The sequence below is a fragment of the Carya illinoinensis genome, chromosome 10 (assembly GCF_018687715.1).
Source record: "Carya illinoinensis cultivar Pawnee chromosome 10, C.illinoinensisPawnee_v1, whole genome shotgun sequence".
Classification (NCBI taxonomy): domain Eukaryota; kingdom Viridiplantae; phylum Streptophyta; class Magnoliopsida; order Fagales; family Juglandaceae; genus Carya; species Carya illinoinensis.
The window spans coordinates 3,379,940-3,396,103 of NC_056761.1; the positions used below are offsets into that span (position 1 = coordinate 3,379,940).

General features: G+C 35.5%; 1 protein-coding gene across 1 annotated transcript; it reads left to right on the forward strand.

Annotated features, from left to right (window-relative positions):
• The first annotated feature begins 6,570 nt into the window (after window positions 1-6,570).
• Window positions 6,571-15,068, forward strand: LOC122279438 (NADPH-dependent thioredoxin reductase 3-like). Its single transcript, XM_043090116.1, has 10 exons — window positions 6,571-6,882; window positions 8,288-8,495; window positions 8,629-8,734; window positions 9,653-9,918; window positions 11,668-11,947; window positions 12,340-12,447; window positions 13,182-13,268; window positions 13,401-13,505; window positions 14,195-14,325; window positions 14,723-15,068. Exons 1-10 carry the CDS (start codon window positions 6,660-6,662, stop codon window positions 14,781-14,783), a joined length of 1,575 nt encoding a protein of 524 aa, XP_042946050.1. The 5' UTR covers window positions 6,571-6,659; the 3' UTR covers window positions 14,784-15,068.
• Window positions 15,069-16,164: the final 1,096 nt, after the last annotated feature.

Here is a 16,164-nt window from a genome sequence, read left to right on the forward strand (position 1 = left end):
GGAAATAAAAATGTTGGACGAAAACACTGTTCTTAAACGATTCGCACTTTATATATTAGTATATATATATGGAATATAGTGATTTTGTTGAGCAGCTGAACTTTCATGACTTTTTCTTAAAACCATGTCCTTGTTGTAAAATAACATTGTAAAATTGTATGACCACCTTGAGCTAGAAGTCAAATGCACAGTGCATAGTGTCAGCATAGTACTGCATAGTAACTGGCATAGTAAATGGCCGACATCGCACAGTGTGCATAGTGCCAGCATAGTACTGCATAGTAACTAGCATAGTAAATAGCTGACATCGCACAGTGCGCATAGTGCCAGCATAGTACTGCATAGTAACTGGCATAGTAAATGGCCGACATCGCACAGTGCATAGTGCCAGCATAGTACTGCATAGTAACTGGCATAGTACATATGCATAGTACTGCATAGTAACTGGCATAGTTCCCTTTGTACGCCTATATATATCGTTGAATTCTTTAAGAAATTCATAAGTTTCATAACTTCTCTGAGTTCTATCTCTCTCTCTCTCTCTCTCTCTCTCTCTCTCCTCTCGCTAGTTTTATAACACGTTATCAGCACGAGAGTTCTGACGATCTTGAAGCTAATAGTCCTCTACTTCAAGTAAGTCTTTCAATATATTTTTTTATAGTTTTCAAAATGAATATGAAATATTAAACATACTTATGTTCTTGATTTATATATGTAGAAAATGTCAAATCTTACAAAATTAGAATTCGTTGCTCTTGACATTTCTGGAAAAAATTATTTATCTTGGATCCTTGATACTGAGATCCATCTGGATGCGATGAACCTGGGAGATACAATTAAAGAAGGAAATCAAGGGTCCCTGCAGGACCGTGCTAAGGCAATGATTTTCCTTCGGCACCATCTTCATGAATAATTAAAAACTGAGTATTTAACGGTGAAAGATCCACTTATTTTGTGGAATGATTTAAGGGAGAGATATGAACACCAGAAAACTGTAATCCTCCCAAAAGCTCGTCATGATTGGATGCACCTGAGGTTGCAAGACTTCAAGAGTGTTAGTGAGTATAACTCTGCACTCTTTAAAATTAGCTCGCTATTGAAATTATGTGGTGAAAAAGTCACTGATGATGACTTGCTAGAGAAGACATATACTACTTTTCATGCCTCGAATGTGCTCCTGCAGCAGCAGTATCGAGAGCGAAAGTTCAAGAAATATTCTGAACTTATATCTTGTCTTCTATTAGCTGAGCAAAATAATGAGCTTTTATTAAGAAATCACCAGTCACGTCCTACTGGTTCTATATCATTTCCTGAAGTGAATGGTATTAGATTTACATCATTCCCAGAAGCGAATGGTGCATCTTTTCAAAGAAAAATAGGACGTGGACGTGGTAAGAAAAACTATAGAAGTGGAGGTCCTAGAAGTGACCACACTAAAAGGGATAATAATAGATATACACCGTACCACCAGAAGTGGTTCAACTCAGAGAAGGGCAAAGGTCCTGAAAACAAATTTTTAAAGAAAGATGAAGATGGATGCAATAGATGTGGTATGAATGGACATTGGGCTCGTACCTATCATACAGCCAAGCACTTAGTTGACTTATACCAATCTTCTATAAAAGAAAAAAACAAAGAAATTTGAAATAAATTTTGTTGAACCATCATATGCTTTAAATTCTATAAATGGAGAAGATATTACAAGTCTTGATATTTCTGATTTCTTTGAGGATTCTAGTGGTAGAGTTGATCATGAAAGTGTTCCTTTTTAATTAATGTATTTCTTTTATCTTATTATAAAATATTTTTATATTCTGCAATGTTTTGTAGTAATGAAAGTTTTATTTATTCTTTTATACTTGTTATAAATTATTGATGATATGATTTATCTGAGAATGGAAATGGAGCATCCCTGAAGGATCGCCCTAAATCAATAATTTTATTGAGTATCTCATATGAGTGATACTTGTACCAAAAACTCATTATGATTTATGCACCTGAAGTTGCATAATTGAAATTGTGGAAAGAATATATATTTGAATGAACGTCTCGAATGTGCTCCTGAAGTAGCAATATCGAGTATGCTCCTGAAGTAGTAATATGAAATGCAAACGTTCACAATATATTCTAAATTTGTGTCAGGTATTTCAGTGACTGAGCAAAATAATGAGTTTTTGATAAGAATCATTAATCACGTCTTACTAGATCTATATCATTCCCTGAAGTGAATGATAATGAATTTATATCATTCTATTCCCTGAAGTAAAAAGAATGATGCGTTTCATTCAAAGAAACTAAGAGATTGGACGTGATAATGAATATCTTTTTGGGCCAGAAGCTCGTATTGGAAAAGCTGTAAGCTTTCTCTTTGAGATGATATTATACAAATTATTGAATCAAATATTATGATGCATCAAAAGATGATATGATTCAAAATATTTGTATCTTTTCATGGTTATCTTGATCATCCAAAATCAATTATGATAAGTCGAATGATTTTCATATGGACGTCCATAAAAGAACTAGAAGATTCTTTTACTATAAAGTCTTACCACCAGAAGTGAAAAGAAAAATTTGCTTGAAGCAAATAAGATGAAATTATTCAACATTATCTTGATTATCATATGTGAACCAGAAGTTCAGATGATAATTAAATTTTGGATGCAATAAGATAAAAATGTCTCATATTCTAACTGCTAAAATCCCAGCGAGGATTGAAGTCCCTGTAGGACAATTAAGAAATTCAGCAGTCTAAAAACATGTATAAAGGCATGTGAGACTTATCGATACAAAAGATAGAGTATCTCAAAAGAGAAAGGCACAAATAATTTGGTGCTCCTGAAGAGGCCATACCCACAAAACAAGCAATAAAGTCCATCCAAATTCTTTGTATAAAATTCTCCTATATAAACTCTTGAAGAGTGCCTCCTGAAGAGGTTTTTCATGAAAATGTCTGCCCTTGAAGAGGGACAGGTACCTGAAAATAACGAGATCTCGAATAATGGAGAAATTATGGATAGAAATAAAATCGTTGTCGACAACGTATTTCCATATGAGATGGCAATTGACATTACCAGAAATAATGGAGAAAGTGAATCAAGAACCGTCGAAGAAGACCGACGTAAAATATTGGCCAATATTTGAAAGAAACAATTCCTGCAGAATTGATTCACTAGTAAAATATGATGCATCGGGACTTATAGTCCAAACACCTAAAGAGGTGATGCTTGTTGAATGTCAGTGGGTATTTATGGAAAGGAAATAAAAATGTGATATATAAATCACGAGTCAGTTTCTCAATTCCTGCAGAATTGATATCACTAAGTAAAATGTGATAAATATGGACTTGAAGTCCAAACACAAATGAAACAATATTGATATGATTTTAAAGTGGTTAAATCATATTAAGATTTTTATTAGCTTGAAAGTTATCGAAAGTTTGGATATGCATGATTAACTGCATATTTATATGGATCATTGGATCATGATATATATATGAAAATCCCTGAAGGATAGGAAATGTCTGAAGCTTCTAATATGAATACATCTGGAAATATGTATTCTATCAAGTTTCAAAGATCCTTATATAATCTAAAGCAATCCAAACGCAAATGAAAACAAGCTATTATTGCAGTTTATATATATGATTTAAATGTCATTGAGGCTCCAGAAGAGCTCATAAAAACTGCACATATTTGAAATATAAATCTGAAACCCTTGCGGCTTCAAGGGGAAGATGGATGATGTTATTAGTCATGAAATACCATCTTTTAATACAATTAGTATTTCAGATTCATATTATGTGTTTGATATGAAATGTGCATTATTAAAGAAGAAATAAAGCACACAGAACATTTACCAAAAGATAGAAACACAAATATGAATATTTGTGAAATATTATTTTATTATCTTGAAACAAGAATTACAAAAATTTAAGGCACTTTGCCTCATTCTTCAAATGCTCTTGTTCTTCAAGAATCTGCATGGTATCCCTATCTAAAGCGGTGGGCAATCGAAAAGAAGACTTAAGCAAGGATTTTAAATTCCTATTCTCTTGCTTTATTGATTCTATCTTCATGTTGGACTCCAGAAGAAGTCGCTGAAGTATAGCAATATTCTCATGGAGATCGTCAACTCCACAAGTTCTGGATTGCAGTCGCTGAGAAAATGCGACAATGGATGATGAGTATCGGGTACCGAGACTCACAAGCTCATAGATAGCTTCATTATCTGCCCTACGAGTCAGATCATTATATTGCATGATAGCACCTGTGGTAGAGGCAGGAACAGCTGATGAACGAGGTGCAGAGTACCTCATATATTGGCTATGAGAAGATCGCTGAGCCATTGCAGAGTAAAAATGCAGAAAGAGATTGCAGAGTAAAAATGCAGTATGATTACAGAAAAGTGAAGAAGATGAGATGTGAATGAAAATGAGCTGAATATCTCTTTTATAGAGAAAATTATGATACAACATCTCTCGTGAAGCAAGAGAAAAGAGACGAAATATAGCTTCATAGCTCTGCGGCGCTTGACAGCACGTCTGACAGCTGCGATGCCTGACAGCACGCCTGACACCTACAGAGGAGTTGAAAATCCGCGGTGCTTGTCTGATCTTAAAAGGCTGGCCACCGTTTTTATTAAAAAATGAGGTTAGCGGTTTAATGTTGATGAATTCTCCACTAACTGTGTTATTTACAAGAACTCCAGAAGAGTACAACTCCAGAAGAGTAGTGATGAGCAGAAAGATCCAGTTGTGATTATTTTATCAACATGGATCAAGTCCACAGTTAGTTGGATGTACAGATGCGAGTTATCTTTCAGATACACACAAGAAGATCATTGCAATTCATGAGAAGAAAGTTGAAATTGATATCAAGAAGGTACGGTCAAGTGATAATCTGACAGATTTATTCACAAAAGCATTACCAACTGCAACATTTAAGAAGATTGTACAGAACATTGGAATGCGGAGACTTGAAGACCTTTTATCATGCACTTTTCAGGGGGAGTAACGTCTTGAAGACTTATGCTGATTGTACTCTTTTTCCTTCGCTAAGGTTTTATCCCACTGGGTTTTCCTTTGCAAGGTTTTAATGAGGCAATCTTAAAGCATTTTACGGTACACATGAATATTGTACTCTTTTTCCTTCGCCATTGGTTTTTTCCCACAGGGTTTTTCCTTGGCAAGATTTTAACGAGGCATATTCATTATATGTGGTCATCCAAAGGGGAAGTGTTGTAAAATAACATTGTAAAATTGTATGACCACCTTGAGCTAGAAGTCAAATGCACAGTGCATAGTGCCAGCATAGTACTGCATAGTAACTGGCATAGTAAATGGCCGACATCGCACAGTATGCATAGTGCCAGCATAGTACTGCATAGTAACTGGCATAGTAAATAGCCGACATCGCACAGTGCGCATAGTGCCAGCATAGTACTGCATAGTAACTGGCATAGTACATATGCATAGTACTGCATAGTAACTGGCATAGTTCCCTTTGTACGCCTATATATATCGTTGAATTCTTTAAGAAATTCATAAATTTCATAACTTCTCTGAGTTCTATCTCTCTCTCTCTCTCTCCTTTCGATAGTTTTATAACAGTCCTTTTCTTTTGCTGCACTTTTTTCCCAGTAGTATGCTGCTGGTTTTGTCCTCAATATAGGCCCCCACCTCCTCCTCATCAGCAACTACAGCCTTGGTTTTCCCACTGGGGCTATCTCCAAACTCACGAGGCTGCTGTGAAAGATCAGTTGTGTCAAAGAATCAGATATGATTTTATCAATGATCCAATCCATTTCATGTTTATCCCAATAACAAAATTCAACAAAATTTAGCTAAGCTTGGGGGCAAACTTAGCCCAGAATCTGTTGGCCCAAATAGTGAGTGAACTGCGTAAGGTTGTATTTGTTAACAGCCACAACCCATGAAACGTTTTCCTTGGTATTCTGTTGGACACATCCTAAAATTTGAGCCATATCTTCTTCTGCCCTTTTTTTTTTTTTTTTTTTTTAAATTGGTAATAGTATGAACTATTTCGTTTGATTATATAGATGAAATCAAAGTTAAAAATTAAATAAAATAGTATTATAATATAATTTTTATTTTAAAATTTAAAAAAATTTAAATTATTTATTATATTTTATGTGAAAGTTTGAAAAAATTTTAATGATAAGATGTGATGATTTATTTAACCAAACGAGAACTTGTCTCCATGCTATATTTTCACTTACCTTATAAATTTCGCGCATTTTAATTAAAAAAATATAACTTATTATAAAAAAAATTAAAATTTTCACATGAATTTTAATTTTAATTTTTTTAATGGAAATATGCTACAGCTCATCGATTCTCTCAAGATGCGGGAACATAATACTGGCACGTGGCACGGGATTATTGGTTCATAAAAATGCGGCAGCTTATCTAAACTGTATCTGGATACAGGCGCTCTCCGCCAAGTGGCAAGAGCAGACAGCCGTCAATCACTGAGATCCCGAAGTGGACGGTGGATATTTCATGGACACTCGGGGAAGTCACCAGGACATAACTTCCATGACGCCTTCGCAAACATCGAGGTCAATGTCGTATGGACTTTCGGATAGATTAGGCTTTTATCATTCAGACTGCAAGCCCATTGTATGGTCTGAAACGAATGGGTTGCAACGTGACGATAGGAATCGGATCCTCCGCACCGAGTTACCGAGTTACCGCCATGTCCTCCATTCTCTCTAACGCTCTTCCTCCACACAATCACAGTCTCTTTCTCCTTAACACCTTGTCCACTCGCCGGCGCGCCCTCCGTTTCCATTCCCCCGCTGCTCGCTCTCCCCTTCTCCAAGTGACTGCCTCCTCGCCCGACCTCCCGATCACTACAGGTAGCATAACTGCACTTACACACGCACTCATATGTGTTAGTGCTTGTGTATTTATATTTTTAAGAAGAAGAAGGAGAAATTGACGTGTCGTTTGGATGCCATTTGGAATTCGGGCTTGATTGCTTTGGGAGACTGAGTTTCGGTGCAGTTTTTACTTTGGAAAAAAACAGGCGGAGAGTTTTGAAAATTTTGGTTATGGGGCTTAGAGTTGGCTCCGATTGCTGGTATTTTAGTACTTTCAAGATGGACTGGCCTTTGGTGAAATGTTATAAATAAACACACTGCCGCAATTTATTTCATTTATAAGCTTTGTCTTTGGTTTGATTGCTGAAAATGTATCGAACTTGGGAAATGCATTTTAATAAGAGCCGTAGTATTAGAATTACGAGGCTAATCGTATCTTCGCCATTGAAATATAAGCCCTGTTTGTAATTTATTGAGACAAATTTCCAAAATTAGGTGGAATTAGTTGATAGGAGGTGCTTGCTGATAATCTCTAATTTAGATTGTTTTTTTTAGCCCCTAATGAGCCCCGTATCTGTACTGTTGTTTAATATACCCAAGTCACATCTAGGCTCTAGTTATCCAACATATTTCGTTGCTTTGGATCCTTTGATGAAATCTTCAATTACGTTCATTTCTTTGGATCCTTTGATAACACTTAATGTATAGTTTCTAATTGGAGATTTCATTGCTTCCTTTTCAGTTTAACCTAGCCTTGGATTGTGCTCTCCATGTCATATTTCCGCTAGTAAATCCCTGTAAACTCCACATCAGCACCAATTACGATTCATCACATGTAACTTGACATGTCATGTATGTGCCACTTGTATAAAACATTAAAAAAGAAAAATATAAGGCCCAAGATCATTTAAAAAGTCCATTTAAGAAAAAATAAAAACTAATGGTTGGCTCAAGTGGTAAGGACATCTTGCGTTTGCATGATCTCCAGAGTTCCTCGCCAATTTATTCAGAAAATCTTTAATATAAGGTTCAGTCACCTCTTGTCATAAATATTGCGGCCACACAGCCACCATAGCTTTTAAAGTTTTTAGAAAATTCATACTCCTTTTGTTTTCTAAATAATTTATGTTTTTTAATTGTAAGAAATTTATTTTTTATGTATTTTAGTTTAATATGTATAGATTTTTAAAGTTTTATTGTATTTGAATTTGTTTATGCACGTGGCTTGTCAACTGATTTGTTTTGAATGCTCATTGTTGTTGATGTGAAGTTTCAATTGTGTGCTAACGGAAGTCTAACGGGGAACCAGTTTAATTATTCTTACAACCACATGGTTAGAAATAGAAATCTGGGTTCTCAGTTTAGGGTTGTGCTCCTTTGTCTTCCTTATTTTTGATAACCATGAAAATCTGGGGAATGATCATTTTGATTCTGTTTGCAGCAAAAAATGTCGAGAATGTTGTTATTATAGGTTCAGGTCCTGCAGGATACACAGCGGCAATATATGCAGCTCGTGCCAATTTGAAGCCTGTAGTGTTCGAGGGATATCAAGTAGGCGGTGTTCCTGGGGGACAGTTGATGACTACCACTGAGGTGGAGAATTTCCCTGGGTTTCCTGATGGAATAAGCGGTCCAGATTTGATGGAAAAGTAAAAAAAAAAAATACATATATATACTGTATCATTTTTATACTTGACATATTTTTTAACAAATTATACTTGTAGGAGTATGCAATTTCAACTAGAAATGTAGAATAGAATCTTGACATTGGGTATTGTTTAGGATGCGACTGCAAGCTGAGCGTTGGGGAGCAGAATTGTTTCAAGAAGACGTGGAAAATATCGATTTAAAAAGTAGTCCCTTTACAGTGCAAAGTAGTGAACGTAAGGTGATATATTATTTCTGCAGCTTTTTATTTCATATATCTGTTTATGATTGAACTTCCAAATTTTCAAATATATTTAAGTTGATTTAAACTGGTTCTTTGAATCTGCCAGTATATGCCCTTTTTATTTTTCATAAAAAAAATGATATGATTTGCAATATGAGTGTGCTTTTATCTAATTTTTCAGAAACCAAGCCTCAATTGAGAACTAATCTTGTCTTAATCATGATAGAAGATAGAGACCTTCAATTGCAGGGGCATGAGTAGAATGTACCTTGTACTTTGTAGAAAAGAACATTATGTTTTGGAACACGACACGGAGTAATACATATTCCTGATACAGTCATACAATATATCTCTAGTATGAATATATGGTCTCATTGATCGCTATGGTTCCTTTAAACTTAGGTCTTTAGGCCAAATGACACCTTCCTTAGGTGATTGAGTAAATTCCCCGGCAAAAAAAAAAAAAAAAAAAAAAAAAAAAAACACAAAATAATTTTGAGTTCTTCCTTCTCTCTTGTATTTGATTTCCTGAATGGTCAAGTAGTCTTGTTTGACTAAGTGTGACAGAGCTTCTAGCTCTGACAATTGGGAAATAGTATTTATAAAAGAAACTGCATGGTTGATAGGTCTCAAAATCAAAATGAATAGCAAAGGTGTGTTCTCACACATTAGTCTGCATTTCATATTATAATTATGTTTTCAGTCTTATTGTCTGCCATAGCCATTGTTAAAGAAGGCCACAAAGCTCCTCCATTATGTCTTTGCCATTAGCCTGTATGTTATACCTATAGGTTGTAAATTCAATCATCGTTTCTTGGCTCTTAATAAAGTAATTGTTTGCTTCAGTTCTTGTGATTTATTTATTTTTATTTTTATTTATTTTTATTTTATTATTATTATTTTTTTACATTTCAGGTTAAGTGCCATAGTGTCATTTATGCCACAGGAGCTACCGCAAAAAGGCTTAGGTTACCCCGTGAAGATGAATTTTGGAGTAGGGGAATTAGTGCTTGTGCCATTTGTGATGGGGCATCACCCTTGTTCAAGGGGCAAGTCCTCGCTGTTGTTGGAGGGGGTGATACAGCTACTGAGGAAGCATTGTACCTTACTAAATATGCTCGTCATGTTCATTTACTTGTACGAAGAGACCAACTAAAGGCTTCCAAAGCTATGCAAGATAGGTGAGCTATGGGGGTTCTTTCTTCGATGTTTTTCTTTTGAAGTTATAATTGCATAACTTCTATGTTACACATCAATGGTTGGTACCTATAAATTGCTCATTACGAACATCAAATTGAAGTTTCTAAAATGTTCTTCTCAGTCCCATTATCACTCGGTATTTCATAGCAGATATACAGCTCAATGAAAGTTCACATTACCTCAAAGCTTGTCTTCCTCTTTTTCATAGCTGGTTATTTTTTAATTTAATTGTTTTATTTCAATGTATTCAATTGGATCTTTGTGTACCTTTGCTCCTTTTTTGCTGCAACATTCGCCTCAGGAATTGCTACAGAACCTTCCTATTGAATCTAAATGTACTTTATATGCTGCTACATATCTTCTTCAATTGTCACCATAGGTTCTTTTCATTTACAATACTAAGATTGCTTCGACTCTGCCATGTGTTTCACTTTTTCTGTGTCGTGATTCATTTCCTTCAACTCTACTAGATTGTCAAATTTGGCGTTTTAGGATGGAAAAGTACCACATTTTTCAATTGCTATATTGTATTTATGAATTATATATCTTTACTTATAAAAAAAATTAATGAATTATATACCTAATAAAATTGTGGTATACTGAGCCTTTGCCTGTACAGGTTAATAGTTATAAGCTTGAACTGCGTAAACGATTATAACTTCATGAACAATACTGACCCTTGTGCGGTTTATAAAAACTCTTGGTGACAAGTATCAGCTAATTTTTGTATGTATGTGGTATGGTGTCAAATAAACTCGATTAGATTATAGTTATAGCTGTGATTCCTTGTATGATAAGAATAAGGGTAGGTGGTGTGAATGGGATCCCACATTTCTTGGGAATGAGAAGTTCTTACTCTTTATAAGGTTCCAATAGGGCTTCAATTGTATCATTGACTAGTCCTTTTTAAATATAGACCATGTGGTTTGAGTCTTCTATTGGGGTGTTATAAATGGTATCAGAGCCTATCCCAACCAAAATTGTGGGACTTGAGCCGTGCCACTTATGATGGATTGGCCCGACGAGGACGTCGGAAGTTTAAGAGGAGGAGATTGTGATATCTCATATGATAATGATAAGGGTAGGTGGTGTATGAGATCCCATATTGTTTGTGAAGGAGAAATTCTTACTCTTTATAAGGTTCCAATGGGGCTCCAATTGTATCATTGACTAATCCTTTTAGAGTATAGGCCATGTGGTTTGGGTCTTCCATTGGGGTGTTACAATAGCTTCCTTAAATTTTCTGTTATGGGCATGCTTGATTTTGTTCGTGTCTAACTATTATAAAATAATGCTGATGGTAGTAGGATTATAACCCTTGGGAACATAATCTTGCCTTTACCAACATTTCTTGCTTGATCTTTAGAGCAATGACCATTATCATATTTTCATATTTTCCCCTCGGTAACCATGCAATAATTATTCATTGCAGTTATCTAGTGAGAACCACTCAAAAGAATGCCAATTTCATTTATGCTCATGTTTAAACATTGGGTCTAGTGGAACTTGCAAGGACCCTCTGCTTGACACTACTCATCTGGTGATCCAAATATGGGTGGGTTACTGTAGATTTCATATCAGTGGCTAAAACGTTACAGTTCATGGTGGTAACTGTTTTTTTCCTTGCTGGGTTCTTTCTTGATGGTGAATAATATACTAATGAGCAATTTGTATGAGTTTTCAACTCCCTGAATGTTTGTTTAACAGGTTGATTATCGCGAATGTTTCAGAGTGTACAACAATCCAAATGTCACCGTGCACTACAATACAGAGACCGTGGATGTTATTAGCAATGCAAAAGGTCAGATGTCTGGAATTTTAGTTCGAAAACTCGATACTGGCGAGGAATCCGTGCTTGAGGCAAAGGGATTATTTTATGGTATAGGCCATTCACCAAATAGCCAGTTGTTGGAAGGCCAAGTTGTGCTCGACAGCTCTGGCTATTTGTTAGTTGAAGAGGGTACTGCAAAAACTTCAGTTGAAGGTGTATTTGCTGCTGGAGATGTGCAGGTATGCTCTTCAAGATTATCATTTTTATTTCTTGGTTTTTTGATCGGTCCATGAATATTGTGCCTCCCAGATCCCTTGCTTAAGATGGTGGCCAAATTAGTGTTTGTTTGATTTATGAGAAATGAAAGACATAGGTTTTAGTTTCTGTTACTTTTGTATTTGAAGCTTCAATTTTCATACTGGCAAGAAAAATCTTTATTTTCATGATTCTAAACCAAAGAATGAATTTAAATTTTGTACATAGGTCTTAAAAGCATCCAGTTCACCAGTTTATGTCAAGTATATTTTTTGGCTGTTAAGTCAAGTCCCATCATCTGATCGGAATGACCTTATGTTTGGGAACTATTATCATTGTAGAAATTTTTTTTACTCTAGTTTTGTTATATTAATAGGACCACGAATGGAGGCAAGCTGTAACTGCTGCTGGATCTGGATGCATTGCTGCTTTATCAGTCGAGAGATATCTTGTACACAATGATCTCCTTGTTGAGTTTCACCAGGTATTCATGGAATTCCATTTAATTCTTTGGTTTGAATGGTTTCTTAGGATGTGGGAGTTCTTGGTAGGCTTCCATACCAAGATTTAACCCAAGTAATCCCTTAGCGAGTACCAGTTTCTGACTAGTTGCAGACCGAACCAATTATTTCTTTGATCTTGTATTAATTAAGAAACCATGTACAAGACATTGTAGGGTTCTATGCATCTTCAATCAAGATAGTGGGCCTGTTGTTTCATTCAATTGCTCAGTAACACTTATAAAAAAAATTGCTCAGTAATTATCCAAAATGAAAAAAGAAAAGAAAGGAAAACTTTTGTTTTTTTCCCTTTTTTTTTTTTTTTCAGTTAAGGTATTAGATCTTTACATACGGTTAAATTAGGCTCTTCCGATATGGGAATCATTCATGGTTTATTGTTGTTATTCTGATTATTGTTATTGATAAGTTCCACAAGCACTTAGTTTGAGCTCATGATTTCCTCTTCCATCTCTTTCTTATGGGATAAAGATGTGCCCTCGAGCTTGAGCTCATTGTTCCATGGAAGTTCATGAAAAACTTATTCCTTTCAGTTTTAAAACGTTTTTTTTTTTTTAAGTGTTGACTACTGACTAGGGATGGTTATAAACTTCTAGAAATTAATTTTGGATTTTACATTCAAGTCTATCATCTAGTTTACCTATGGGGCTTATACCATTATCCCTTAAGAAACTCCTTCTCATGAATTTACTTGTGACAGCCCCAAGCTGAAGAGGTAAAGAAGGAACTCACAACCAGGGATGTTCAAGAAGGTTTTGACATTACACTTACAAAGCACAAGGGCGAGGTATGGGCTACTTTCCCAAATGCTAGCTCTGACACGTGGAACTTTTGCGTTATTTGACATCTCACTGAATTAAGTTTTTTTTGCTATGGGTTTTCTATATTTAGCTTAATGCTTACCATTTTCCCTCTTCAGTATGCATTACGGAAATTGTACCATGAAAGTCCAAGGCTTATTTGTGTACTATATACAGCGCCAACCTGTGGTCCTTGTAGGACTTTGAAGCCAATTCTTAGTAAGGTACATAATTCCAAACTTGTTTTGATATTGCATGGTACTTAAATCTCTAGTTAAGTTTTTATGTTACTACTATCTCTCACGCATGATCGTAATGGGGATTTTTTTTTTTCCTTCGAAGACGCATGATAGAACCAACTGGGGAAAAATCTGGTCAGACTTGAGAGAAACTGAATTATGATGAATAAATATTGATGTGCGTGGTGCATGTTGAAGATGACAGTTCTGTTAATGAAAGAGAAGCGCACTTATTAAAAAAATGTTTCATGTTTTGGATCTAGTACAAATCACATGAAGATCCTAGTCAAGCTCTGAGGCTTGCTTAAGGCAACAATCAGATCAAGTGCCACTAGGGAAGTTGAACAAGCAGAAGTTAACTTGTATATCTTTTTTAGTTGAAGCTAAACATCAAAACACTTACAATAATATCTGCTTTTTCACGTGTATTTTTGAAAAGGCTATGAATAGGACATACATAACTGATCCCAAGAGATAGCACAATCAGTTGGACCAAGCTGCATGAAGTGGTTTCACTGGAGTGGGGGTGTGTGTGGGTGGGTGAGTTTAAGTGTGTTGTAGGAATGACAAATCCTTCGTGTTCAATGATTCAGGCTTTATGACATCTGTAACTGTTACTATGTTGATAGACTAATTAAGAAAATGCTGAACTTTTGCTTTACTTCTGGTGGCAGGTAATAGATGAATTCGATCAGAATGTACATTTTGTTGAAATTGATATCGAAGAAGATCCAGAAGTAGCAGAAGCAGCTGGAATTATGGGTACACCATGTGTGCAGTTCTTCAAAAATAAGGAGATGCTAAGGTCGGTTATATTCTGTCCTCTGACACTTCTTTTGTCCTTCCCTTTGCATGGGTGTTCTTGAATTTCAATTCATTTTTGTTTGCCCTCTTTGGCTCTTAGTTCTTGCCATCTGGTCATGTTTTTCTTTACTATGACCGGCACAAGCTCAGTGTTAATCAATGATGTCGCTTTATTATGCAACATTATGTTTTCACAAAGAAGGTTCTATTCCTTTTTCTTTCTTTTTTACCGGATGAATGATTTCAATTTAGAAAGCTTGATTTTCAATTTTATGGAGTATTGGCGAAATTATCGTCTCATGTGATCTCTCCGTATGAACTGCTGCCTTAATTCTAGCTCTTATACACATGGTCGTTGGTTCTTAGTTGCCACTTATTGTTCCCTTCTGGTTATGCAGGACGGTGTCGGGGGTAAAAATGAAGCGAGAGTATCGAGAATTCATTGGAGAAAATAAGTGAGAGGTGCCCTCATTTTGTGATCCAGTTTTGTTCCTTCCAAACAGTCGAGTGGAATGGCTGCCTCAAGTTTTTACCATAGTATTCAATGTTGATCTACAAGACAGTAGATATATACAATTGGAGGTACCAGTGTCTTGATGGTTTTAAATCTCCAATCTTGAATTTCAATCATTCTGTAAATTTGGATCAAGAGTTCGACAATGAATTTTATCATCTGCTTGCTATCAAATACAATAATACGCGGCCATGTCTATTAATAAAAGACCCTTCTTTTTTGTGATTTTATTTTCAGTTGCGAACTTGTCATTATGTATAAAAAGGGAATGATCTGGGAAGGAATATATATTTTCATTTACCTCATTTACAACTGCGGGTGGGGGAAAAGACATTAGAAATGTTAGGAGTTTTCAATAATTGCATGTGAATAGTTGTGAAAGGTTTTCAATGGAAAGGTTTTATTATTCTTTAGGGAAATGCTGTACAGCAGCCACTATTCCAGCTCACACCTGACCTGATGTGACGACTCAATCTCTCTTGCTTTTCGACCCCACCTCTCTCTCCTAAAGCACTCTCTCATCAAACCCCCCCTCTCTCATCAAGCTCTCTCCCTCTCTTAACATCTCTCTCTCTCCTCAAGCTCTCTCTTTAACCTCTCTTCCTCATAACTATTACACTTTCTATCTCCCTCCTCTGCTCCTTCCTCTTCTTCCTCTTCAAAATTCCTGCTCTACCCATATCCTTTTAATTATGGTTCCAACTGCTATCTAAGGTGTGGGGTGTAAAATAGATTAAGGAACCGATAAGAAGAATAATTTAAGGTTTTAATAAATTATATAGAAGTGGTGGGATCTACTGAGAATATATGTTAGATGTAAAAAATCTTGAATAATATTAGATAGAGACGGTATACAAGTCTCGCATATTCTTATATTTAAAAAATAAGAGATTTTTATGTGAATTTCAAGTTTATCTATTTTTTTAAGAAATGTATAATTTAAGAAATAGAAATAGATAGTATGTGCGAAAGCCTTTCACGTATTATCCAATCCTATGACTACAAATTTTATTTATCAAAATTCCTTGATGTGTTTTTACTGTTGGTATAATATGTTGTCTATCTCTCGTTTATACTTCCAACTAGATGGGACAACGTTACGTGAGAATACTACAGAAACAGACAACGAGCTGCATGAGATCGAGTTTTGTCAAAACATTCTCAGTAAACACTGAAATTGATAAGAAAATGCAGCAGTACTGGAAAACAACACGAACTGCTGCTAACATTATGGCTCTATTTCTTCACCCTTTATCAATACATAAATAAAACTTAAGCCATATGATGCAATAAAAAACGTTGTAAATAAGACCTTCAAGTATAGTT

Bases quoted from the DNA above. Each gene is read 5' to 3' on its own strand.
- LOC122279438 (XM_043090116.1), top strand. From the start codon at position 6,660: ATGGGTTGCAACGTGACGATAGGAATCGGATCCTCCGCACCGAGTTAC. The intron at 6,883-8,287 runs GTAGCATAACTG...TTCTGTTTGCAG, and splicing joins CGACCTCCCGATCACTACAG to CAAAAAATGTCGAGAATGTT. The intron at 13,269-13,400 runs GTATGGGCTACT...TTCCCTCTTCAG, and splicing joins TTACAAAGCACAAGGGCGAG to TATGCATTACGGAAATTGTA.